The sequence below is a fragment of the Triplophysa dalaica genome, chromosome 24 (genome assembly GCF_015846415.1).
Source record: "Triplophysa dalaica isolate WHDGS20190420 chromosome 24, ASM1584641v1, whole genome shotgun sequence".
Taxonomy (NCBI): domain Eukaryota; kingdom Metazoa; phylum Chordata; class Actinopteri; order Cypriniformes; family Nemacheilidae; genus Triplophysa; species Triplophysa dalaica.
In genome coordinates, this window is record NC_079565.1 from 1,958,333 (window position 1) to 1,985,941 (window position 27,609).

The window sequence follows — 27,609 nt, forward strand, 5'->3', positions numbered from 1 at the left end:
TCTGTTGCGAGCCTCCCATCTTGGTCCCTCGCCTCTGTTGTTCAATTTACGTCCACACGCATCCCACGCTTTGGCATCTCAACTTGACCGTCGTTTCTTGCAACTGTGGTTTTAAGTAACACCACGACCCCCTGCGTTCCCTCAACAGCCAACCAACTACGACGTCTTTGTTCGTCACTCGTGTCCTCTATTCCCTTCGTGATTATATCTCTTTCGTTCTCTCATTAGCCCCGTTTCACTCTTGGCAAATTTAAAAACTGTGTCAAATTCACCTCTGAAACTTGATTATCACCTGAACTTCTAGCATGACTCATTCTTCACACCCGTAAACACTTGCCTGATGTTTCCCGCCTGGTCTGATCTCAGGCGTCTGTAAACATCTTAAAGAAGTCTTTAAATAGAGAAGCATTTTGGAGCGATTCAATGTTTTAACAGAAGGTTATGGGGCAATCACTGAAACGTTCACACATACACATCCCACACGCCTGATGTTAAAGTCAACATGAAACTGACATTTCACTTTTGTAAAGTTCTGTATGAACATATTTAATGGGTGCAAATTAAAAAGCACTTAATTCTTAACTTTAGATTTAAAACGAACAAATAGTTTGAATGGAAAGATGAACTATTTAATGTGAAATGATAACATTAGTACCAAGTAAATATGTCAAGTGCAATTTCATGTAGACTCTAAAACATTGGCACTGGTTTAACTGGTTAAGGGTAACAAGTAGTCGGAAGAAAAACATGAGTGAGAGAATGTTAAATGTTGCCAAGAAAGAGAAGAAGAGAGAGACAGGAAAAGAGGGGCGTGAGACACAAACACTAGAGACACACATATAGCTGCCTTAAAATAGAATCCAATTACTGACGGAGAAAAACGGAGGGCGTGCTGAAAGAGAGAAAACGAGAAGATCGAGGACCGGTGGTATGGAAGGAGTGTGAGAAGAGAGATGCGAGACAGAGAATTTGTGAAATGGTGGAAGAGAGAAGGTGTTAGCTGAGGGTGTGAAGAAAACTTAAATTGAGCCCCCCGTGTGCATGTGTGCGCAACACCAGCAGCTTGCCGATGTCATTCTGTTCTACGCATGAACTGCAGACACGTCGATCTAATGCAGCTGTCTTTTGTTCTGTCATGTACTCTACTTTAAAGTTATGTCTGTTTTTTCCTTGACTGTAATTCAAATCCTTCAAATTTCTTGATATTCCATATAAACATTCCTGAATTTCTTTGTCAGCTTCAATAAGTTTAAATCCTTTTTCAACTGCATCATACAGTCAAACCGCCAATCCAGTTTAAGTCTTGACTTTTGGATGCCGTGAAGTCCGGTTTGTGATAATACGTCATCGCACTATACATTTATAGAACATTTAGTGTATTCATTTTAGTCACGTCAGCTAAACAGTTTTTTATAAACTGCATGTTTTTCGTGAAATATCTGGGACTCAGACACTTAGCTCAAATGAAAAATTCTGAAATGTTACCCCATCTATAACTCATTCTGATCGGTCAATGAGATCCAGACCTACTTTCAACCAGTTTAAAGAATAAGGACATGCTTTTTTTACACAGAAATGCATTCATCCACAGAACCGTGCACAAAAAGACCAGCACTACGCACTAAAGTAAACAGGGCCAATTTCATTTCGTGTCGACATCGAGCTCAAATCAATATTTCATATCCATTTGTGTTTTCTTATTTGCTAAGTAGCCACATAATAAGCAGGGTAATGTACAGTCAGCCGGTCATTACTGAAAAAATAAACCCTTCTGGGCGAAGCGAGACCTCTCCGATTCTCTTCTGGCTTTATCGTTATTGCCTCTCATGTATCGTGCTTGCAAGACGAATCAGGTGCATGATATCACCAGCTTTTGGAATCACAGCTTATGTTTTATAATGGACTAAACTGAACCATTTCCATATCTCTGTGTTTTTACGTGTAAGTATACGTGTGTGAGTCAGTGTTTCGACTACTATTATTAGACTGCAGGGCGGCCTGGAATCTCAGCATAGCACAGACCCACACAAAGGCATTTTTAACTTTCTTTAAAATCACTCACACACACACACGCACTCACAAAGCTCTCGCTATCTCTGTCTCTTTCCCCGAGGGTTTGACTCACTTGCCGTTTTTGAAGTCTCCGGAATGCAGGGAGCTTTGCACTGTCTGCCACCTGCCAGCTTTAACGCCACCCGTAACCGCGTTCCTCAGGCTATCGCTACACGATGACCCCCCTCCATCCCCGAGTCCACCCCCAGCGGCTCCTTTCTGGCCCCCGGGCACTGCCCCACTGACGGGTCGGCCAGGAGGAGAGCAGGGGAGATGGATAGAGGAAGAAAGAGGAGGCGAGGACAAACATTTGGGAGAGAAAAATAGTTACAGGTTTGGATAAATAATAATTTATTCAATGAGTGTGCGTGTGTGTGACAAACAGGAAGTGCTGTGACCAAAGACCTATACTGTATGCCATTACAGAACGTCCTGTGAACTGTAAAAAGATGTAAGGCTCTCGTTTTTGGTAATACAGTAAAAGAGAGCTCAACCTGCAGGGGGCCTAGCAGAGACGATTTTCTTTTTGGCAGCGAACAGTGAGGTTTTATCAGGTATTGTGAGTAATTCTTCTCAGCGTGGGATGTGTTCTCAGCTTACGTAAAAATGGATTTACAACAAGTGTGATGCTCAAAATAACCACATTTGCACCCCCGGCGACAAGCATTGCATTATTGACACCAAAAAGTGCAGAGTTCATGTAGACATGACAAGGGTTATTTTTGTAGGTTAACTTTACAATCGGTCACCAGTTCGTAAACCCGGCAAAGGTCACCATGCAAGCGTGAAGGGAATCGAAAAACACCATTCAGACACTCACGATACGACATCGACACTAACAACAACAGCAGGATAACAGCAAAAAGAGGTTCGAAGTAATGAGGCTGACAGCTGCAGATCGACACAAAAACCAGAATTCACAACCGATGACATCACTGCCGAGAGGAAAGGGTCATTAACTTTGTCGCAAGAACAAATGTCAACCGGGATGCGAAAGGTATCGATATAAACAAAACAAATGCAATTTGAATCGATCTGTCGGCTCACATCAGAGGCAAATCAGAAACACGTGCAATGGATCTCGCAAAGCATCTCTCTCCTCTCAGCATCGTCTGCTAGAGTCAAGGTTATGAAGTCTAATTAAAGGTTAAACGCGATGGTTTTATAATGTGACGTTCCCACAACAAAGCGACAAGCATCAATCGATTTTGCTTGAATCTGCAGCTCTCATCTCATGTAAGTTTGGGCAGCAGTCTGCATATACCCCACCGTTTTAATCCAACATCTCCAGCGGTGCTATTTAACAACCACTGTCCGTCCGGACACCTGAGCCACCGTGGCTAAAACGTTTATTTAATGTTTAATGAATCGGCCCATCTAAACCCGCTTCTGGCCCTGAAAGTCAATGTGCTAGATTTGATGGACAAGCACGTTGTCTATTTGGACGGGTGGCTGACGCTCCTGTAGTGCATTCAGAGCTGTAGCTGAAAGCAGGTTGGATTGGGCAGGTTGGGGTTTACCGTACAGACGCTGCTGTGGAACAGAGGCTGGAAGAGTCAGAAGTGCTAAAGGGACACATTTAAAATGAGCCAGATAAAGGTGAAAGGCAGATACTGTAGCATTAGGGCTGCACAATTAATTTAAATAAAAAATCTATATCACAATATGGCCCTCAAACCTCAAAAGGCTAAGGTTTAATTTAATATATAGTCAGCATCTTCTATCACACATACTTAAGTGATGTTTTCCATGAGTATACAATATATTATATTTATTAAAATGAAAATAGGGTATCATTCCATAAAAACATTCATCTTAAATGTGATCTTTTATGATAGTAAGTGAAAAGAATTAAATCGGACCAAAGTACACTTCCATTTAGACTAATTTAAGCAAAAAAAGGGAGATGTTAAATGTGTAAAATTTTGCCTATTCAATTATCTAACTAATATCAATATTTAAAAAAAATGTTTTTATTAATTTAATCTATTTAATCATCTAAAACAAGTAAAATAAATAAATAAAATATAATATAAATAAAATAAAATATCTAAATAAATAATAAGGTTTAAATCGGAACAAAAACACACTTTCATTTAGACTAATCTAACCACGTGAGAAGTTAAATATGTAAAAGTGTTCCTATTAAATTATTTTAATGAAATCACTATTTAATTTTTTCTAATAAATTTAACCTATTTTATTATCTAAATAAAAATATACAATTTGATATAAATATTCATATATTTATATTAAAATAAATACATAAATATTACATTTAATATTGAATCACAATATGATTTTTTTACTTTGTGAAAGTATCTCTCAATGTGTAAATACAATCACGATATAATTATTTTTCAAATTACAGTTCTTTAAAACAATCCCAATATGATTGACCAAATCGTGCAGCCCTAAAGGGCACAAAGGCAAAACAACACATTTTAATAACAACGTGTCAAACATACAGAAACGGGGGTTACCACACCACAATCTGACTGTAACGGTCAACCCTCAACGGGAAAGTACGAAAACCAGGGTTAGCAATAACAGGCAGCACTGAAGGTTTTTTGTTCGTTTGTTTACATTTTTACAATGTTGCTGTCGTTCGCTGGATACTGAAGCAGGAGGGTTGTCCGTCTCCATGGTAACACCCCATGGGGTGGGCAGGGAGGGGAAAGGTTAAAGGTTGCTAGGAAGAGACAGGCAGGGCTGTAGGGAGCGAGGGACATTTCGCATCGGATTATTTTTGTGTAAAATGAAACAGATTCAAGGCCTGATCCAGAATTAACATTTCACATTACAAGCTCATAATATGGAAGCTGAATAGTGGTGCCACATATAGACTGTTCATGGTCCAAGATTTCAAACTACACATCACATTCTTATGTTGCTTGGATTCTCACTTTGTTTTGTAATTTACAGCCTCCTCATTGGTACAGCCCTGCCAGGAATAATGGTTTTCATGGGTTACGGTTAGGAATGGGTTGAGATGGGGTCTGGTTAGGTATTGGTTGGAATGGGGTAAGGTTTGGGCAGGTATGGATTCAGATGATAGTGGGTAAGGGTTTTATAACAGTAAGATTGTGTAGAGGTTGTGTTGGATGAGGTTAATCTCAGTAAGCATGCAGAGGCCAACAGAAAACCATCAATTACAATTCACAAAATGTTCTGTAATTGAGTAAAATGAACGTGGCGTACAAAAGGTATGGATGGGGTAGCTAAGGAATGGATCGTGTTGAAAAAAAGGTATGGATGGGGTTAGGCTGGATGAGGCTGTGTATGTGATGTGTCGGGAAGGGAATGGATGATGTAGGGTTGGGTTTGGTTGGGGGTGGTGTCTCTTACCAGCTTGACCAGAGACTCACTTGAGTGTGAGGCGAGGGTCTCCATATGGGGCATAAGGAGAAATGTTTAGTACAAACTCCTTGGGCGGGTATGAGCTCCATCGCTGCTGTACTGAACTGTTGTCATTGTTATTCCAAAAGTCTCTGTCTAGATCACTAAAGACCACAGAGAGACACACATACACATCAGTGGAACACAGCAGTTCATCTATTCATTTTTTTCATCCATCCAGAGGTCCTCGTATTTCTATATCCAACAGTAGGTGCTCGCTAGATATCCGCTTTTCTTTCCACCGAGCACCCGGTGCAGGGAGAACAAGCAGAGGAAAGGAGGTGGTAAAAAATGAGGAAGGTTTCATTCACCAAGCGGTGAGCAGAGACGTTTATGATCAAACAGGGAACTCAAAACAGACCCAAATCAGGAATAAGCAAGCTTATACCTGTACATTCATTAATGTTGTGTTATAGTTTGAAAGAAAAAGAGAAAGACGGAAAGCTGTAAAATACAATGAACATTGTTACATAACAGAAATATAAAATGCCGCCTTTGGCGCCAAACCAACAATGACCGTTTTGCTTGAGAAATGAAACATTTGCAAAACAGCGAAGAGCAAATAAGACCATTGCAAACTTTTAAAGGGTGAAGAGCGGAGGTCAAAAAAATGTGAGGTTTAGCAGGTAGGCGGCATGTGTGACCAAAACTTCCTGGGAAGAGTTATTTAGAGAAAGTTGTTATGCAGGTTATTTCAACAACACCTTCAGAAAAAAATACATTTGCACAATGTTTGCACAACTACGAGCAAAGTAAAAAATGTAAAAGTACAGATACAACAAAACACAAGCACCTGCGAGCGTAGAGCATTCATTAGTCCAAAACAACAGCTGCAATATCACAAAACCACAATACAAGAGAGACATCAAACCAACCAAGAACAAGTGTCCCATAAACAAGAAACATGCAAAACAGATGAAGACGATCCACAATCGAAACCCGCCGTCTCGCGACATCCCACTGAGCTCTCTGCAACCTCAAAGATTTCCTCATCCTCTCTCTCACACACGCGTCATACTCACTATCAGTCAGAGAGCCGGATCGCTCTGAGCGGCTGCAGGATGCGAACAGCCGGGAGCGACGCTCTCATTATGAATGGCCTTTCACATTTTCAAACAAGTACAGACTGCTAAACGTCGGTGAATTAAACAGCAATCACGGCATTCAAAACATCTGGGATGATTTTTCACAACACACATGCAGCATTTTCCTGAGTTCGGATCATGACCCGACGATCTTTTCGAAGTAACGAAATGAAATTCCCTGCACCTACTTGATGGCTTTTTTTTCTCCTCGTCCTTTTCCTGAATCAGGTGACCCCACGGACTCCACGCCTGGTTTGTTCCTCTTCCCCTGGGGAAACAAACAACACAACGGAAAGGCAAAGGTTATTCCCAATAACCCAATTGATCCGGGGCTGTCCAGTTTTAGTACGTCTACTGTTATGTTCAAGCCTTCCTTCCCTCCTCTCCTCCCTGATGCTTGGTTCTGATTGCTCAAATCACACGGTCCGTCCTAAGTCATCTCCATAGTAATTAAACCACACGCAAGCCTCATATTTACATGGAAATAGCCAATTTAGCTTTCCACAGCGTTACAGGCCACCAGAAAGAGAGAGAGAGAGAGAGAGAGAGCATGTGGGTGAGAAGGAAAGACAGAATGACAGAACGTGTCGTGTGAGGAGTAGGTGGTGTTGTGGAAACCCTCTATACAAGTCAGTGCTGTCCGCCTCTCTGCTCTTATAAAGAACACATTGACACGGCCCTGGGTTCAATTTTAGATTTAAGGAGACAAGGATCACTGGTTCAAATAATGTGTTAAATAATAAGTTCCTTTTTAAGAAATGTACTGTACTTGCCAAAAGTGATTCCTCAGGAGTGACACAAAGTCATCCAACAGCAACGTGAAAGACTGACGGCACGACTAAACACATGAAAGCTGTGATATAAAATCCAGTTTATCACATTAAAATGATATTTTTTACTTTTCCTAAATACATGTACAATAGTGTTGGATTGCTTAAAGTAAATCTAAACTTTTTCATCTATATTGCAGCATTTTCACCTGCTTCTCCAGGTTTTCATTTTCAGCAAATAGAAACAATAGAAATTGGGAGAAATGTTGTTAGTAGTTCACAAAATGAAACAAAAACAACCATTCTAGCTGAACAAAAACCTGAAAGTAGTACATTCAGAAAAGTTGAATTTTTTTTTAAAGCTGTATTTGTACAATATTTGCATTTAATGGCCCCTCAGGTTTGCTTAAACCATCAAAACACAGATGTTTTGTACTCAAAGTAGCAAAAACTTTATTTGGGTAAAGTATTTATTTGACAAAGTCATTTGGCAAAAGTGGCCAACTAGTGTATTAAAGAAAATGTGTTTGTTCTAATATACAAAACATGAAGAGAATAACAAAAGGCTCATGGATAATAAAGCAAGTTGACTATTGTCTATTGGCTTTTGTTTTTGACTACAGCAGTCATTCACATTGCTCTTGAGAGTCAATAAGCTTTGCCCATATTGTATTCAATGTTTCGCAAATATTGGCAATATATGTATATAAAAATATATTTAAATAGAGAGTGAAGAGATTCATTTTTCAACATCGCTTTTGTTCACTACTGTAGTAGGTCATCACCTTCTCTGTTGCTTTACGTGGTACCTTGCTTGACACCCAATTGTTGTAACTGCGCTAGCCAACACCCAGAATACACTAGAAACCCCCCAGTATGCACATTTGCAACCATCCAATAAAACATATAGACTACCTTTGAGATTTCTTCATCTCTCATCAAACTAACAAGTGTAAAATCTACCTTCTGGCAACACTTTATTTTCTTTTACAAAATTTCACTCTTCACTTATTTACTTTTACAATTGGCAACCTTGACAGTAGTGCAGCCCCAGAAGGAGAAACTGCAGCCAGCTAAAAGAACTGGAAGTTTTGCACATGATGATAGAAGACTATTATGGATGTAACTTAAAGACTTAAAGATTACACCAAAATGGAAAGAGGGAATGGAAAATCTCCTCGGACAAAGCAGCACACGCTCCCTCTCGTCCACTCAGCCACGACCCATCTGTGTGAAGCGGTTACCGTGGAGACGCCCTAGCTAGTTAAAAACTCCTCACAGCGAGATCTGTCCCAGGGCTCTCGCTGTCTCATTCCATCTCATCTCTATTCTGCCATCGGCTATCATCCGGGCAGGCGTCCTGCCTCTCTCGCTGGCTCCTCTACTGCTCAGCTAGTTCAGCCTGGCTCATCTCTGAGCGTGTGTCAGGGTATATCAGAGAGAGGAGGAATATCATGAGCTCTGCACAGCAAAGGGGGACGAGAGTTTTAAACATGCTGCCTTGTTGGCTCTGTGATTGGATGGGAGGTTGTCCTGGATACACAAAGCTCCCGGAGCAAGGGCAGAAAATGCATTCACTCGTTAGTTTCTCTCTGGTTTTATGAGTTGATATGAGTTTTACTGGTCACGTAAAGGTACACAAACACTTATACTCAAAGCTTAGATGTTGCTTTTTAATAGCTCAGGAGATGTAATGGAGTGGTCAATTGTGTTTCATTTAAGTATCAACTTAGTCTCATGTGTTTTACCTAAAATGAGAAACAAAACACTATTAATAAAACACATGTGTAAAATGAATGTAGATTGTCGAGGTAAAATGATCTGGATTTGTATAAATTTGATGAGAAGTTCGTATTGAGATCTTCAATAATATTGACTTTTGATTGCAGACAAGACAAATCTGAGCTCAGTTTGACACATTGTTGACATCTCTTCCACATTTGTGACATTTCTGACTATTTCGTAGGAGAAATGTCTGAGACGCAGATGAGATTTAAGCAAGAGTTTTCATTCGCTATCCATTGGATCTCATTGATGTCTATCTGAGATTTTTCTTTTTTATGGGCACTGCAGTACAAAATGCAGTGAAATGCCCGGTACGACACACAGAATACATTAAAATAAAATTATGTTAATTACGAATAAAATAAAAAATAATTTAAACTTTTTTTAGATTAAAATCTCAAGAATTACAACAAAATAAGGAGGAAGAAAGTACATGATATACAAGAATAAGGTTTAGTAAAAAACACAATATATAATATTCAAAATTTTGCTTTACCTCTGCTGTTTTTTGCACCAATCCCCTTTTATTGTTTTAACTTCTCTCTTCATCCAAATGTGTTTTATAGAACACATTCTCAAAGCATAAAATCCCACTTTTATTTTCTCACAAAGTCACAGAAATAAAATGATTTACTACGGTAAAATGAAGTAAAGTCTAGTAACTGGTAGACCATCTGATCAACTTTCTAGACCAGCTTGGGCCAGTTAATGTAAACATAAAAAAATGTCTTTAATCTGGATCTTCTATCAGAATATAAATTTTTCAAATATCTAAATTCAATATCATCATGACTGCAGCGTCTGAGAGACTGATTTTAACGAAAAAGGACAGTCCCTGATTCATAGAGCCACACAGTCATGAGTCAGTCAGCCAGAGGGGACAACGGTACAACACACACACACACATTTACCTTGTATTTATGTAAACTTGACAGTAAATATTCTGTAAGAAAATCTCTACAGAGTTAGAAAAACACAAAAGTAGATGTGTTCAAGGGAAGTTTTGTCAAATTTGACCAACTCCTGGGAAATGTACAAACAAGTCTACACATGATGTAAGTCCCAAAGGTCTCACAAATCAATAAACACCAACAAAATAACACAAAAACTCCCCGTCTACTACACAACATTGTTTTAAGAAAATGGCAGAACCGTTATGAGACAATCCGTTGTAAGCTATGATGAAACTACTGCATTTAAACGTCATGTATCTTCTCGTAATTAAACCATAAAGTAACAATTTAGCATGTGATACACAATGTAACTGTAGAAGCTTGAAGACAACCTTTAACAAAAGTAACAACAAGCAGTTTTTCTTCCAACTCAAAGCTCTGAAAATATGTTTATAAGTACATTATATACAGTATGGCATGTGATGGTATAATTTAAACACGGCGGTACTGCTGTTGTTTCTCTGTGATTCACACAGACACTAAATGTAATGACCACCTCAGAGCACGTTGAAATCAATACTGTACGTCAATTAATCGCGGCTCTTAACACACTATTAAAGACATGTGATGAGAGACATGCCGGATGATCCATGAAACACATGTATAAATACATGACTAAACAGCGATGTGCCCTTAAAGGCTGCTTACATATTTAACTCGATACATGTGAGAGGTTATGTCACAGTTTATATTCAGCGTGACCTTGATGTGTCACAAACATGATTGTGTTCATACATGCAGATACGCAAAGACACACCGACTATTATGCGTTTGTATGATCCAAAGCTCAGAGAATTTCAATTTATTTATGCTACAGTAATACATTTTAAACACATGCATTTAAATTAAAATATATTGTGACCGTAGTAGACATAGTAATACTGGCAACTTTGATTTATACTGTGATGCTTGACCTTGGTGCTTTCAGAAACTTCTAAGAGAAAGACAGTGTTAAATGAAAAACATGGTATTACCTTGACACCAAATCCACCTAATAATGTTTCACTTTAGATAGCAAAAAAGTCGCAATCAAATTATTTCTAAAGCACTTTTCAATTTGTTTGCTTTTTTGTCTTGTTGAATGAATTTTATTTGAGGACTGGAAGACAAAAATACTGAAACATTTGAATATACAACCAAACATGCATTTGTCCACCCGTCCAAATTACTGCAACTACATTCAGTAAACTAAACATTCAGCTGTGCATAATGTGCGATTTGTAAAAACACGCACAAAGACACACACACACAGTGTACTTACACGCGGCTGTCTCAGGGTAAGTAGAGTAGTCTCAGCTTTTGACAGTCAAGAATAAGCTATCAAAGAAAACTCATCTATCATTCAGCCGGATCATGAAATTTTCAGGAAGAGAGCGTGAGACAAAACAGAGAGCGAAGGGGGCTGGAGGAGGCGGGGTTTGAAATAGAAGTCGACGATGAAAGCGAGACAGAAGACATGGAAGCTGATGATGGAGACGAGAGAAGAAAGCCACAGCTCGCCAACTGTGAAGCTCAGAAGGGATGTGAGTGACAACCATTCCCGGGGGTCCGTATAGAAATCGAGACGCCATTGGTGGGTGTGTGACATGCAGGAAGGAGGAAAAGAGAGAAATGTGCATTCAGTAGCATGACTCGCTCTGAGCAAAGGCACACACGCACACACTCACGCAAGCACACACACACAGCTAAAGGCAAAGACATCAGAGAAAAGCTTCATTCAAACAGACATTCTCAGACCACATACACACACATGGCTCTCTCTCTCTTTTTGGCGCTCTCTCTTTCTTTATGAAGTGTTCCATCAATGGCTGGAAAGCTCAAAAGAGCCGCTCTGTCTGATGTGAATTTCTTCATATATTCTTCTTCTCTGGGCACATCTTCTGTTTGTGCTCTCCAACTGTATTCATCTCACTCCAGCTTGGCGGTCAAACTCTCTCTCTCTCTCTCTCTCTCTCACACACACATACACTTACACTCCCTCTTTTTCTCAATTTCAAAGTCTTTAATCAGCATTGTTTTATACACAATACTTCAACAAAACAGAATAGTTTAGAAGAGAATGGCTAAGAGCAGTCAAGGATAGAATAGAATAATAATATTCATTATAACACGGCTCGTTGGATTGCTTGATTCTGATCGGCCAGTTCCCAGATAACAACCGCTCCGAACTTATAACACATAGAAACCCAGATGCAGCCAATAATTTTAAAAGGTACAATTATTACACAAAAATAGAACTAAATATGTATTTTAATAACATGTATGACATTATATTTACAAATGATTAAACCAAATTGCCTGTTCGTGCAGATCGATCGAAGTGTAACGGAGGTCTGCTAGTGCATGTGCAAACTTCAATCTTTATTAAAGATCGCATTTTTTTCCTTCTATGGCGAGAGAAATGACTGGACTGATTGGGACAGACCGGTTATATTAATTAACACTGATAAGTGAAGCGTTAGTTTTGCCTTTTTATATTGGACCCGAGTTGGATAATAAAACAAGCAGATTGACCAGGAGACATTTGCAAGCAGGACTTCAAAGGACGATTCATAGAAGTGTTTATGAGGTATGCGCGCATACACACACAATATCAGTGTATTACACAGAACAGATTTCACAGCCGATGTTAAAGTCATGGAAGATGTTATTTAAACCGTTGGTTATCTTAGAATGTGTGTAGCTGAATTCTTATTACCAGTTGTAGGACTGTGATGAAAGTGAAAGTAGTTAAGCGCGCAGCTCAGTCAAATGTTTACTACCTCTGATAACCGCACACTACTCCAGCGGTTCTTCCTCTTCTCTTAGGAAGGCCTCGCCCCTTTTTTGGTGTATTCCTGTGGGCGGAGTTTAAAAAAAATAGTGACATCATTAACCCGGGAAGTAGAGGGCTGTAGTCTGGTTCCAGCCATTCTCTGTAGTCGAAATCTGTTAAAGAAAATACCTCACTTCGCACTGAACTTCAAGCTTTATCATTTTGCAGATATTTAAGTAAATTAAATTTAAGTAAATACTAGACCTTTAAGTAAATTCAGCGCCATCCTTTTCATAGAAGATATAATCAATAAATATGAATTGAGCCGCAATAGACTCATAACTGCTCCCCCGCAGTCGCACCTGAACCTTTAATCTTCTCTCCACTTCATGCTTTTGTGCTCAAACTCTTGCTTTTCCAGGATGCTATTCGCATGCAACACTCTCTCAAAATTTGCATGTTCATTAGTTGATGATAACTCTCAAGAAAAGAGTATCGGAGTCTATTTCTAAAACGCAAAGACTTCTGCCTCCATTGAAATCAGGCGGCTGAGATGTTTAGATCTACAGCTACGGGTAACAGATTTTTAGTCAATAGCCGCACCTGTGCACCGAGATCTAAAAAAACTAAAGTCAATGGAGGGTGTCTGAGACCGGCTCAGCGTGCATCTGTCACACGAGCTCCACAACTCCTCCTGTGTCTTTAGTTTTTATTTTATTTTTATTTGCTATAAATGTACTATTTCACTTTGTGAAATGTTACAACGTTTGGAAAAGCTGCACCCAACATTTGCTCTCCCAAACAACTTTTATACATTTAAAACTAATGATGATATAATTTGATTTTAAAAGTGCTTGTTTAAATAAAGTCAGCTCAACGTTTCCCAAAGGTTTCAATGCTATTAACACTAAAACGTTGTAAATGCAGCCTAATGTAGTCAATTAAAAAGAAAGAGGGTTAAAGGGTAAATGCAGCACTGGTGTGTTTGCTTGTTTTGATGTCACCACATAGCACACAAACTCACGCTACAAATACAAAAAATACTCAATATCAAACATTCAGCACCGCAAACACACACACACTCGTTTTTAATCAGTACATTCTGTAATATAGGGTTTTATATATTTTTTGAAGTACTATACAGAACATCAGCACTGTTTCTATATACTACCATGTGGCATGCACTAATTCTAATCTTACATACTATTTAGAGTGAATAGTATGTAAAGTGACACAACCAATCAAGTGGAGAAGTTCTGCAGGAAAATTCAATTTCATCACATCATTTCCACAACAAATTATCTGTTCTTCCTAAATATGCCCTCACCGAAATAAGCCTGAAACTACATAAAAAAGTGTCGAAGGTAACAATAGGTCTTCTCCAATCCCAGGACAAGATGTAATGATCTCAGACACACACAGCATCCCAAATTCATTAAGGATTTAATATCAATCTGGTTGACCTCACGAAATCCAGTCATTACACAGGGGAACGGTAAAGTCCAACTGACTCATGGCGCAAAAAAAGAGAAACGTTTTCTCCTGAAGGAAAAAAACTCAATTCTAAAAACAACTCACGATATGAAACGATATCTGATTTTATTGGTTATGAAAGAATTGGAGTATGAAAAGCATACTGACGGCTTTAAAATAAATAACCCCTGATGAAGTCATTCGAGAGGCAGAGCAAAAAAAATTATATGTGAAAGAATAAATACAAAGATGTTTTTATTTCTTTGGAATAACACACAAAAAAAATCATGCTTAATCATACGATAACGGGAATGAAGGGAATAGAGCGATTGATTGGAATCTGAAACTAAACTCCTGACAAATGAATCTCTATCCTGTGATGATGTAAGGAAACAGGAAGTCAAATGGTTTTGCTTTTTATAAGCATCGAATAAAACCCACAAAACCTTGAGATTTTATGGGATTTTGAATCCATTCAGATTCTCACAGAAAACGTGAAGAAACAAAAGACCTTCACATCTTCATCTGCATGTATGCAGCGGTTAAAAATCCTTCATGTTCTAAATTGGGAATCTGTAGAGATTCAACGTCTCTTTGATGAAGGATGTTTGTATGGATGGAGGTCGGGAGGGTTGAAGGTTAAATCTTTAACAAACACCTTTCCTCATCACACGATTGCTGGACCGTATGTTAAATTACCAAAAGTGATGATAATGAAAGATTCAATTTACTCATATCCAGATTATTTTACCTCTACAAGCTACATTTCTTTTTTTAGATTTGAACATTTGTTCTATTTTTATTTTGAGATTGAAACCCAACTGAGAAATCTTCTCCTCAACCATGAAAAAGCAACATCTGAGCAACATAACATTCCTCTGAAAATGGCTACGTGGGCATGTTTAATACAGTAGATCAAAAACAAGGCATGATAAAATATACAGATACAGGAAGCATCTCCGTTGTCCTGTTTACCCTTGGATGAGCGGAGGATGATGTATCCATATCTCACTGTCTCTATCCTGTCTGAGAATCCGCCCGCAGTCTAACGCTGAAGTGAAATCCCATCCACACCGCGGACCCTAAATACGCTCCATTCATTTTTTCATATTTCCATCAATGCCCTATCTCCTCCCTCTGAAGGTCAGAGGTCACGTGCGCTGATTCTCACCTCTAGCGGTAGAGTCCTAGTCCTACATCAAGTGACGAAAGCAACGTGGCTAAAAGAATGAGACCACAAACTTGATCCTGGTATCATGTCAGGAGAGAAGGTCAACCAATCTCTCAAACTTTCTCTATTCGCCTTTATCGACCTCCAGAGATTTTAATTCATTGTATACGTTTGACAAGTGTTGAAATGTAACTCCTTACGTGAGAAGGATGGTTGAGTTTTCATTTAGCGAATGTAATGAAATACGAAATGTATCTAAAAGTGAATTTATAATTCACAGTCACCTCTATTATAAACGAGCACCTTTCGATGAATGATTTTAAAGTGGACTCGATCAGATTTTATTGCTTTTTTATTGCCTTGGAATGGGTTCGACCTCAGCATTGACTGCCGCTGCTCCAAACCCATGCATCAATAAGGTGAAAACCTCTTTATTTACAAACACACACAAACACGTGAATATGCACGTGAATTATTTACTGTGACTTTTAACCTAAATCTAATAATACACTTAAAGAGACAGTTTCCAAGAAATGAAGGTTTTGGAAATTCTTTCATCATTTATTCACCATCATGTCATTTTAAACCTGTATGACTTACTTTCTTTTGCATAACACAACAGAGGATATTTAAAAAATATTGAACCCCATTTGCTTCCATTGTATGAACACAAAACCACTGACACCTTTCTCAAAATATCTTCTTTTGTGTTACGCAGTTATTTACGGGTTTTGAACCACATGAGGGTGAGGTTTTTTGTTGAACTTTCCCTTTAATAATAATATAAAACATGTGCTGAAAAAAGCTCCATATTAAGGAATGAGCGGACTGTATAGAGACCAGAAAATCTGAGAGATTTTGGAATCGCTTTAAAAACTACACACAATGCTCTAGCAACACTGTATTAATGTTGAAAAGAAGTTTGCGCACTCATTTTCCTCTGAAAATCTGAACATCCAATTTTCAACAATGACAAAATACTTGACCCAACCTTGAACAGACAACAAACCTTCTGGCATTCACAGAGTTGAATTAAAACATAATTTATTCCCTCTATGAACCTTGTACTTGTTTTATCATTGATTTATTGTTTATTTTATTTTGTATACTTTTTTAGATTTTTGACGCTGTGAATTTTTTAAGAGTGGTCCGATTGAACAAACGTAATTCACCTTTACGAGGGCAGCAAAACCATCCCAGACACACTTTCTGCTATCGTACAGTGTTCGTACACACACAACACACATTAACTGAGTCATTCACCATAACGTTACATGCAGCGGCAGGCCGTGTAAGATTCAGTGAAGCAGACGCATGAGAAACAGGTCACACTGTCAGCTGACAAACACAAGGTTACAGACCTCTTCAAATAAAAACAAGAGCTCAAAAACTACTGCATCACTTCCTGTTTCATAACCTTCGTTCACACAACGTTGATGCTTGTTCCTATATGATTATTGCTCATCCTGCACTATAACATTATAAAGTGGTATAAATCATATTCGAGGACGACAGGCAGAAAGGTTCAGAAAAGCATGTTCAGATGGCGATATATGTGACCTTGTGACTCCAGCTGTGAAGGTTCAAAGGTCACACATAGTTGTCCCGGTTAAGAATATTTGACTGAATTCAATATCAATTCATAATAGGACTATAAACATTACAAAGGGATGTACAAATGTATTTTATAATGTATGGTGACTCTTTTCTTTGATAACCACTGAGGTCACTCAAGGTCATCATTGATACTTAAACGTGATCTGATGTTGTGATGTGGAAATTCCAGCTCATTGTTAATGAAAATCATGTGATTTCAAGCATTTACGAATGCAAAGGCAAAAATGTATACAGATGTTTAAAAAAAATACACCATAATGGCTGTTTCCAGGGGTTGCCAGGTTGTTGCTAAGGTGTTCTGAGCGGTGTGCACGTAACTCACCAGCTTCCGTTGACACCATCCACAGACGCCGCAGAGAGCCACCAGCCAAACGCCACACACCGTCACAGCCAACGACACCAACAGCACGGTCAAAGAGATCGAGCCTGTAACACACACACGCACAAGAGGGGTTAATATCCATCTGAACGAGAGCAATCTGACATTTACTCTGAAGAGTTTATAAAGTCTATGAAGTTCTCCAGATAAATCAATATTTCTCACGTTAGGGGGAATAAATGTGACTGGAGAAGAAAATGAGCAAAAAGAAAAAAAGACCCTTACAGAGAGCCATAGAGAAAGAGAAAGAAATGTGAATCTTGAGACAGAGAGGAGAGAGATGTGTATGTGAAATTAAAATTTGAGTTTCATGTACAGTAAATGCAACACAGATGCGACTGTTTGACAGACACGTTGCAGTCCTTGACATCCTCGACATGCATCCTCATAAACCACAGCACCCGAAACAGTGTTTCCCATCTGTGTCATTACACCACATCATGCAGGTAACTGTTAACATGTCAATCTAACAGTTTAACTAAACTCTAACCGTTTCTGTGCCGTGACAGTAGACAACCCGTAACAGCGCACCCTGCGGCCATGCGTTCGTCATGATCTGAAATGCAACAGCGCATGAAATCAAGCCCGTGCAGCCGGACGCATGTAAGCTCACATGCTTATGTACTGTATGAAGCGTTTATCTCAATGCATCAGCGCATGAAATCGAGTCTGTGTAGAAAAAAGCATTAACATCTACATGCAAGGTTTCTTTACTAGAATACATTTTTTGAAAACGTTTCTGATTGTTAAAATCAAATCAAATACTGACCTAAAAATTATTGCAAAAACTTAAACTAGATTAAAAAAAAATGCCCTGAAATAAGTTTAGACCACTTAAATTATGATAATGAATAAAATAAATTAATGTTATATAGCAAAACAAAAAAATAAACAAATAATTTATAAATTGAAAACTTACTAAAACTAACATAAAAATCGAAAAATAAAAGCTAACTAATTTGTTTTATTAAACTAAATAAAACTAAAATCAAAACTATAATAACTATGCTTGCCACTTTATATATAATAAGGTCAAATAAGCCCCACTTAAGAGGCTAGCTAGCTAAGTTTTATATTTAGTGATGAATTTAAAATGCTCATAAAATAAAAATGAAAAATGCTTTTTCACAATAACTTTGGTAACAGAGTTGAATTATTGATGAATGCAGTCAGCAGCTTCGCTGGTGTAAAACCCTGTTTCAGTGGTAGGGAACTCGTGCAAAAACGACCAACTTTTCGTACAACGTCAGTTTAGTGCACCTTTAAAGAGTTGTGACTGTACATGATGAATGGATCATCTGCTGATGGAGGTGTGGGCTGAGACGGAGGGATGAACGGATGAACGCTTGAGGAGAGAGAGGGTCAGTAAGAGTAAGAAACAGTTAAGACCCATCCTGTGAGCTCAGACAACATGTCATACTCATGCAGTCAGTGTGTGTGTGTGTGTGTGTGTGTGTGTGTGTGTGTGTGTGTATGGTGCACTTGTACATCTATCTTTATGAGGACCAGTTTGAGATTTAAACCAGCAGAGTCAGGACTAAGAGAGTAAAGTGAGGACATTTTGGCCGGTCCTCACTTTCTGAGACCCCTTTAAAGGGCTGGTTGAGGGTCAAGACCTGGTTTTAGGTAATAATTAGGTCTAGGATAGGTTTAGGGTGAGGATTAGGGTCAGGTAATCACTTCTGATGGTTAGGGGCTAGAGATTACATTGCATCAATGCATGTCCTCATAAAGATAGCTGTACAAACATGTGTGTGTGAGTGTGTGTGTAGGAATGGATGTTTGCAAAAAAAAAATGTTTTATTGTTCTCACAAATAGGAAGTATACTGTTTGCCAGCACTTTCTCTAATTAAAATGTTATTCGATTGAGTTTTGTCTTTATAATAATAACAATAATTGTAAATGTCACAATAACGTCTTTTTAAAGGTGAAGTGTTTTATTTCAGCCTCACTGAATAAAAGAAATCCTGAAAATAATTCCTGTTAATTATTAATTCATATAATGACTAATAAATTTGAACATCAAACTGGTGATGTTTCCTAACATTTTCTATAAACAAAGCACAAATTTGTTGGCTCTGATCATTGGCTGTTTTTAAACTGATTGTGTGAAAAAACGCTTTCACCGACCGATTATTGCGCCTCTAAATTAAACTTAAAAAATGTAACACATCATCAAACAAAACCTGTGAAAACACACACAAACAAAAGCTTCAGGTGTGTGTTGTCCATTAAAAAAAAAAGTCCCAGAGTTTAATTGACTCAACCTACACTTACACACTCTGAAACCAGCAGATGCTGGACTTGTGACGGACTCATTCTCCCGCCGGTTGTTGTGTACACTCGATAGATAGCAGCACAGCTGGGTGCAGAGAGACAGACAGATCCCTGCTGTCTGTGATACGGCCGTCTCTCTGCTTAAAGAACTGATTGTGACCACAGCTGGCATATAAACAAACAAATGTGCACTCACTCTCATTGGTCCAAAACCTACATGAAATAAATTGCAGTTCTATGCTTCAGACAGAGATGGCGCTATAGAGGGAACTTAGCTTTAAGAAAGGGAAAAAAAAGTGTTGCTGAAAACTTTACGTCGTACTTGCTTAGGACAGTCAGGCGGCCTCAGTCTTCAAAGTCTTTAAATAACCTTCACCTTTATCATAGAGACGCACAGAGGAGCGATTTGTGTTTGTGTCTCTCTATTTCTCTCTCTCTCACACACACACACAGTCTTATCTGTTATCAGAGTGTGCGCCAGTGTAATCGCCGCTGACCCCCGGGAGAGAGATGAAGGTGCGTCTCTGAGCCTCTAGCCTGGAGAAAAATAGGGGTGATGAAATCTCAACAAGAGAAAGCGTCCCTGGTGAAGGACACACACGCGGCACTCAAGCCTCCTAAACAGTGCACAGTTAGCCGAACCAGACGGACACAGAGCGAGCGATGAGAGAGAGATACGGAGGAGTTTGGTTATTGTTTTCTGTCTGAAGATAACGCTCCCTCTGCGTCTCCATTTGGCTGCTTTGTGCGATTCAGATCTGTGATGTATTAAGTGCGGCTGTAATATTACAGAAAGCACACAGCCATGCACAGACCCGACACATATAAAACACAATAATAATTCAGCATCCCTCGAAACTCTAAACAATTATTCTTACCCAACCTTGCTTTACAATGTTAAGCTTATAATAATGATTTATAATTTGAGCTGCCAGGTTTAACTTTGTGTGAAATGAAAGTATGACCTTATTCGATTTTAACACACACAAAGAAATTCACATAAAGGAAGATTTTGTTTTATGTTTTAAAAGTAAAATGACAATATGAAGCCAAAGTTCAGCCAACAATTTTAATTCTGTCATCATTTACTGTATAAATGTCTTTCTTATGCTAAACACAAAGGAAGATATTTGGAAGAATGAGAGCAATCTTCAGTTTTGGGACATCATTGACTACCATAGTAGGAAACATTTAAATGGTAGTCAAAGTTTGCTCTCCTAAATTCTTCAAAATATCTCATTTCTATCTAAATACTTTTAATATATGTTTTACTAATATATTAGTTCTGGGAAAATATATTATAGTTGTAAAAAACATATTAAAAGTATATTTTGTTTTGTTCTGTTGAACACGAAATTAGGAGAGTGAACTTTCTACTATGGTGGTCAATGATTCTCAATGATGTCCCAGAACTGAAAATTGCTATCATTCTTCCAAATATCTTCCTGTGTGTTTAGCAGAACAAAGAAATGTAGTACGAGGTTGAGTAAATGATGTCAGCATTTTCCTTTTTGGGTGAACTGTTCCTTTAAGTTCTTTTAGCAACTTTCCATTGACACAGTGGCATTCAAACACATTTTCTCATTTTTATGTACATCATTCATTACCCTAAAATGAATGATATAAAATATAATAAATGTTAATACATTAATAAAGTAATTGCATGCATTAAAAGAGTAGTTCATTTTGAGATTTGCCCCCATTGACTTTCCATAGTAGTGAATGGAGGTAAATGTTGAAGTGAACTACTCCTTTAGATTTATACGGATGTAAAATATGGATAAAATGTGACCGACACTCTGCTGATACTCAATGGAGAGCAGAGCACACAACAACATATCCAACTGTGCTCAGATCAGTCAAGTTACTGAAGTCTGCCACCAAAAGTCTCGGTATGAACTCAAACATTTCTCTTCAAACTCTACCAAAACCCCAGCTGTCCCTGCTGTGTCTACAATTTATTTGAAGCAAAAAACATTAAGAATGACACAAAGTTGATACTTAAGTGAAACATAAAACTTTCCTGAGCTATGGGAGAGCATCTAATGAGCAATAAATCTTCCAGTGCATGTCTGTGTTTCTTCTTCGGCTCTAAGTGAGACTCTGAGTGTATTAGTCTTATCAGAGGTATGAGAAGATGATTATAGCTCAAGTGCATTAGTGTCACACACACACACACACTTCGACTCTTGATCATTTACTGGCAGTATAGTTTGAGCTCCGCTGCATTAAAAGTCCTGATACAGTAACTCATTCTGTGGTCAAAATGATATAAAAGTTCTGCCGTTATAGTGTTCAGATCTTAAATGTCTTTTAATTGTTAAAAACCACCTATCCAAGCTCAGTTTTTACACACAAAGATGTTATCCCATCTTAAAGGCACATTAACAAAAAACAGCCTGTTCAATTCTAAGAAATCAAAACATACTCAATGCATGAAGATGCAAATGCTTTTCAATATAAAGATACAAAAGCTCAAGTTGATGCAGTTTGCATCCCAGAATTTGTCAGACTACATCCATGTAGTGTAGGCGGGGCGAGACCGTGGTTCGAGTCCGGTGAGTAATTGTGAATTAGCGCCAGCTGTGCGCACACCGGCCTCGAATCACGTAGGAGATGGGAGCATATAAAAGGAACGAGCGACCGGACCGTCGAGGAGAGAGGACCGGGCCCAAACTTATGTTATGGTTGTATTTGTATTTATATTTATGTTCATGTTTTGTTCGCCGGCGGTCGTCCGTGAGGGGCCGCCGGCTGTTATATTAATTTATTAAATGTTTTGAATGTTTGCCGGTTCCCGCCTCCTTCCTTCCTTTTAATGAAGTGTGTTACAATCCATAACACATCTCAAGTGTATTCTACTGCTAAAGCAGGTGTTGCTGTGAATAAACTATGATTGGTTTCTTAACTATCTTCATTCTGCTGAGCAAGCTAAAGTTAGATGTTTATAGCTAGTATATAAATAACACAGACGAATTAAGAGAGGAAAAATGGTCCGATGAAATTAAACGTGTATGCCTTTGGTTCAAAATGAATAACATTTTTCAAAAATCATGTTTTTTATTGTGCATTCAAATTAATATCAAACCAAGTGTTTGATTTGATTTAAGCGATAAATACTCAAAAAAATACAGCTTACTACCACAATAAAACACAATAAAAACATGTCAACATAATAAAAAAATCATGATTTTTAATAAACTTTAAATTCTTATTTTGGAACCAAACTCATATATTCTTATCCAAACCAGCTTTCCTGTAGCTCAGTGGTAAGAGCATTGCGTTAACAACACAAGGTTGTGGGTTTGATGCCAGGGGATAGCAAATACCTATGTAAAATGTATAAGAATAAAGCAATGTAAGTCGCTTTGGATAAAAGCGTCTGCCAAATGTATAAATGTAATGTAAATGTAAACCACTTTGCTAATTGCGAAAATGAACCTCTATACAAGTACAAAATAATATTTTCAGATCACTTTCAAACTGAAGTTCTAACTAGCTTCCAGTCCATCTCTGTCTTTCACTGTCATTTGTGGGTCATACGATATTTCAGTTTGCTGCTGTAATTCACTTTATCAGACTTGAGGATCTGATAATGGACCAAATTGTGTTTTAAGAATAAAGAGGGAGAAATGAACGCACGTGAAACAATCCACCTGAAAGCTCTCCTGAATGGAGTCACTAAAACATCCTGCTGGTGCTCAAATATACAGAACGCCCGGCTGTGATGCTCTTACGTAACCTGCTCGTGACGTTCTGCTGAAATATTTAAAGCTTTTAAAACACACGTCTGACTTCTAAAGCTGTGTTGCTTTTACGCAGGTGATGCAAGTTCAAACGCGACATGCATAATTTCAGATGATGTTTCCTGCCTGTTTTCCTCCTGTCAAGAAGGCCAAACAAAGCCACTAAGGGACAATGTTACTATTAAAATGAGTCAAACAAAAAAGATAATATTCTTGGTTATTTGCTAGGGGAGTAACAATATATATCGTGGCATGGTATATTGGGATACAACGATACAAGATTTTATTTACGATCTGTTTATTCCAACCTGATCTATCAAAAACGTGTAATTATTTTACAAGGTGGCTAATCCGAATAAATTCATAAGATGTGAATCATACAAAAACGTAACAATTATTAGAAAACGCAACACTTAAACCCATGGCGCGAAAAAAAGTCGTACTAAAACAAGATCGTACAAATTCATTTGAATTAGCCTCCTCGTAAAAAACGAATTGATACGATTTTGTTAGTTTGATCCTGTTATTGGAGCTACCAATAGGTGACCTGCGTCAACAATGTTTCATTGCTTTGTTTTTCAATTTTGTGCCTAACCGATTAAAGAAATTCTCTTCGAGTTAAGCAGTTTTATTGTATGTTCAAATTCTGTTTCATTTTTTAAAGAAAAAAAACTTTTCAATTACAAAAGGTTAATTTAAAATGTGAATGTTAAATGTCATGATGTGATCCAAGCAATGCGTCTTATTGTTATTTATTCAGACTAGCAGCCAAAAACGTTTGCCTACTTTCTGTCTTCACCATGGTTAACAGCAACATCTGATGCACGAATCGCTATGGCGACCCAATGACCCGGAATGTTGGAATTCTGCTCTAGGGGGGGTGAGCGACTCGAAGTTTCGCTCCAGGACTAAAACAGCGTGTGACAGAGACGGCACCATTACATAACCACTTGCAGCATCTCTGTCCACTTTAATATCGTTGTCTTTAACAGTCATTAACGGGTATTATCTTAAATAAAGGTGCGTAAATCAAATAATTAGACCCCTGCTGCAGGCTGAATGAAATATTAATTACATGTAAGATGATTGAACACTTTAATAGTCGTAATACCGCTATCATTTTCAACCTTTCAACAGTTTTCCTCCTGTGGCCGTGCTGGACCATGCTTCCGCTCGGTTCTATCGGCCTGTTGTCATGGATACGATAATTTAATCTATTCCTCCGCAAGTCACGTGACCCCGACGTCCCATGTGTGATGGTACCGGCAGTTTGACGGACAGATTTAACACCGTGTGTGTGTGAGCCGAGAGAAAGGAAGCACGCTTCTGTAAACGCAGCGACGGGCATCAGTAAATGAAACAGCTGTAAAAAATTCAATTCTGTGATCATTTATCCACCTGCACATGGTTCAAAACAAGTACGAGGCTTTTTCTTCTGTTGTACACATAAGAAGAAATTTTGAGAAATGTTTCAGGGGTTTGTGTTCATATAATGGAAGTCAGTTGTTGTGGTTATCACTGTTCTTCAAAATATCTTCTTTTGTGTTCTGCAGAAGATAGAAAGTCCATCGCTATTACTCGGTAAGATCCCAAACACATCTGTTCAGCATCAGTCGTTGTCGCTCATTCATTCTTCAGCTTTTTCCCTAATTCAATACAGTATCAAATATCCACAGCCAAACACACACATTCACACACAGACAGTGTGGAGGTAAAAGCTTTGGCCTAAACCAAAAGAGAGATTTACATCGCATGAACTTAGAATTGTATGAAACAGAAAACCTCTTTGTCTCTCTCTGCCTGTCTGTCTGTCTCTCTTTCTCCCCAGACTTCTCAGTAAAAATGTCAACACGTTCCTAAAACTCATTGGTAAGATGAACAGACTATTGAAACAATAGCGGCCATCACCGCAGACAAAAGGCGCTGACTCTCTCTGTCATATCTGCTTCATGATGTCACTTCTGAATAGATAAAGATTATAGGCTGTTGTGTGTTGATGAAGTTGAACTTCTGTCATCATTTCAGCTGATAACGCAGACAAGCTTCAACTTACTAAGAACCGAAGATTCGTGAGATCTGACCACATAACTGAGTTTGGATGTTACTTCATGATGCCAAAGAAGAACCATTTTGGTTGAGTGGTTCCTTTAACCGAAGTCCGTTTACGTTTCCACTTGGCGCCCGTTTTGCAACGCGCCTCCAGGCAGTTATTATGTGACAGTTATTAAGTGACGCATCTTGTTAATATTAAAATCTTTCTGTTTCACTAAAGGTTCATCATATTGCAAAAGATACTTCAAACTATCAATAAGTTAGAAAAAAATACTCTTATAAAAACCTTTGCACAGACAGAGTGATAAACAGACATATAGAGACATGTGTCAAGACAGACAGATGAACATACACAAAGACACACATACCTACAGACAGAAAGATACACAGATAGGTAGAGATACAGACACACACACAGACAAACTCTTTTTCATACATTTACATTTATTCATTTGACAGATGCTTTTATCCAAAGAAACTTACAAGTAGGAGAGCATTTAATTATATTGTCAACACGCTAAACAGAACCGTTAGTTTACTGGAGTAAGCAACAGAGATAATGAACAAGATTTTATTATATACACAATACATATATGGTTATTGGTCATTCAGACAGATAGACAGATAAACACACAGATCTATAGACACAGGTAAATATAAACAGACTGATAGACACACATTCAGAAACACAGTGAGGTAGACAGACAGACAGACAGACAGGTAAACAGTTTATCATACAGAGGCAGACAGACAGACAGATAGACACACACACACACACACACACACAACATAGGCAGACAAACAGATAACACACACAAAGAGAAAGACAGACAGACAGACAGATCACACAGACAAGTAGAGAGATAGATATGCACACACACACACACACACACACACACTAACACACACTAAGACACACAAACTTTTCATACGGAGGCAAATAGACACACAGATGAACACACAGACAGATCACACACTAACAGACACACATACATACAAACAGACAGACGGATAAGACATATAAACAGAGGAACATACACACACAAACACACAAACAGAGACACAAATCGAGATAAATCAAACACATAAAGACAGACACACAGACAGTCAGCTCATGTCATTATGTGTGAATGTGTGAGTGTTTGTCAGTGTGGATGATTTCTTAAATAATGAGTTTGTCCATTAGCTCTCTGATCACAGATGGTTTAAAGGTCAGATGTCTTCTCTCTCTGTCATCTTCATAAACGCTCATGTTCAACTCATGGTCATCTGTTACAGCCTGACTCGCCCACTCTCTCTCTTCTTTCTCCTCCGTTCGCTCATCCTCTTCGTTTATCTCGTCATCCCTCTCTTTAGGTCCGCTCCCGTCGCTATACTCTATTCATTTAACAATTTACAATCATCTACCGCTATAATTTCTCTCTCGCTCGCCCTCCGTCTCGCTCCGTCGTTCCTTGATAAAGCCATAAAGATGGAGGGCAACAGATAAACAACTGCCGGCCGACTCTCCGGCCCCGCGGGGACGAGACCAAGAGAACAATGATAGAAACAGAATGAGAGATAAAGAAGTGAGCGGGAAGATAAAGGAGGATGGGTCTGTAATGCTGTTTCAGAGAGAGTCAAACACATGTTTGTGGGTGTGTAATCCGGCTTTCAATCCACCAAAACCATCTTCAACTAATGACCAGTTTGGACCAAATCCAAGCCATGTAAAACCATCTACCCACCATAAGCCTGTTTCCACCGGGACAGGAGACCATTTGGCCTACGAGTCTCATCTGCTCCACAAACCGTGACATTTCCAGGTTCACGTCCTAGATTCCCTCAACACACATGTTTACTGCTGGTTACACACACTTCACTTGCCATAAACAAATTACTGAAGATAAATCAGCACCTGCTTCCCTCTCTCTCTCTCTCTCTCTCTTTTCATTTAATTCAAGTGCCTTGTAAAGCAGGTTTTATCATAAGTTTGCATGTATAGCCCGACGGGCTCCAGAAGGGGCTGCTATCCCCGCAGACCTGAACTGAGACACCGTATCGACAGCGTTTGAGTCCTGGCCGCCCCTGAAGTCTATAAAACAGCCAGTTAAA

General features: G+C 38.5%; 1 protein-coding gene across 4 annotated transcripts in view; it reads right to left on the reverse strand.

Annotated features, from left to right (window-relative positions):
- syt7a (synaptotagmin VIIa) overlaps positions 1-27,609 on the reverse strand; it is a 76,645-nt gene that overhangs the window by 27,876 nt on the left and 21,160 nt on the right. For 2 of the 4 annotated variants that reach the window (XM_056739541.1, XM_056739540.1), the window contains exons 2-5: positions 17,383-17,486; positions 6,725-6,804; positions 5,421-5,555; positions 2,126-2,293 (exon numbers count right to left, since the gene is read on the reverse strand). In XM_056739541.1, coding sequence (XP_056595519.1) covers positions 2,126-2,293; positions 5,421-5,555; positions 6,725-6,804; positions 17,383-17,486 — 487 coding nt within the window. Of the gene's footprint in view, positions 1-2,125; positions 2,294-5,400; positions 5,556-6,724; positions 6,805-17,382; positions 17,487-27,609 lie in introns of those variants that run through there. The other 2 variants (XM_056739543.1, XM_056739544.1) reach the window with 2 other exon arrangements.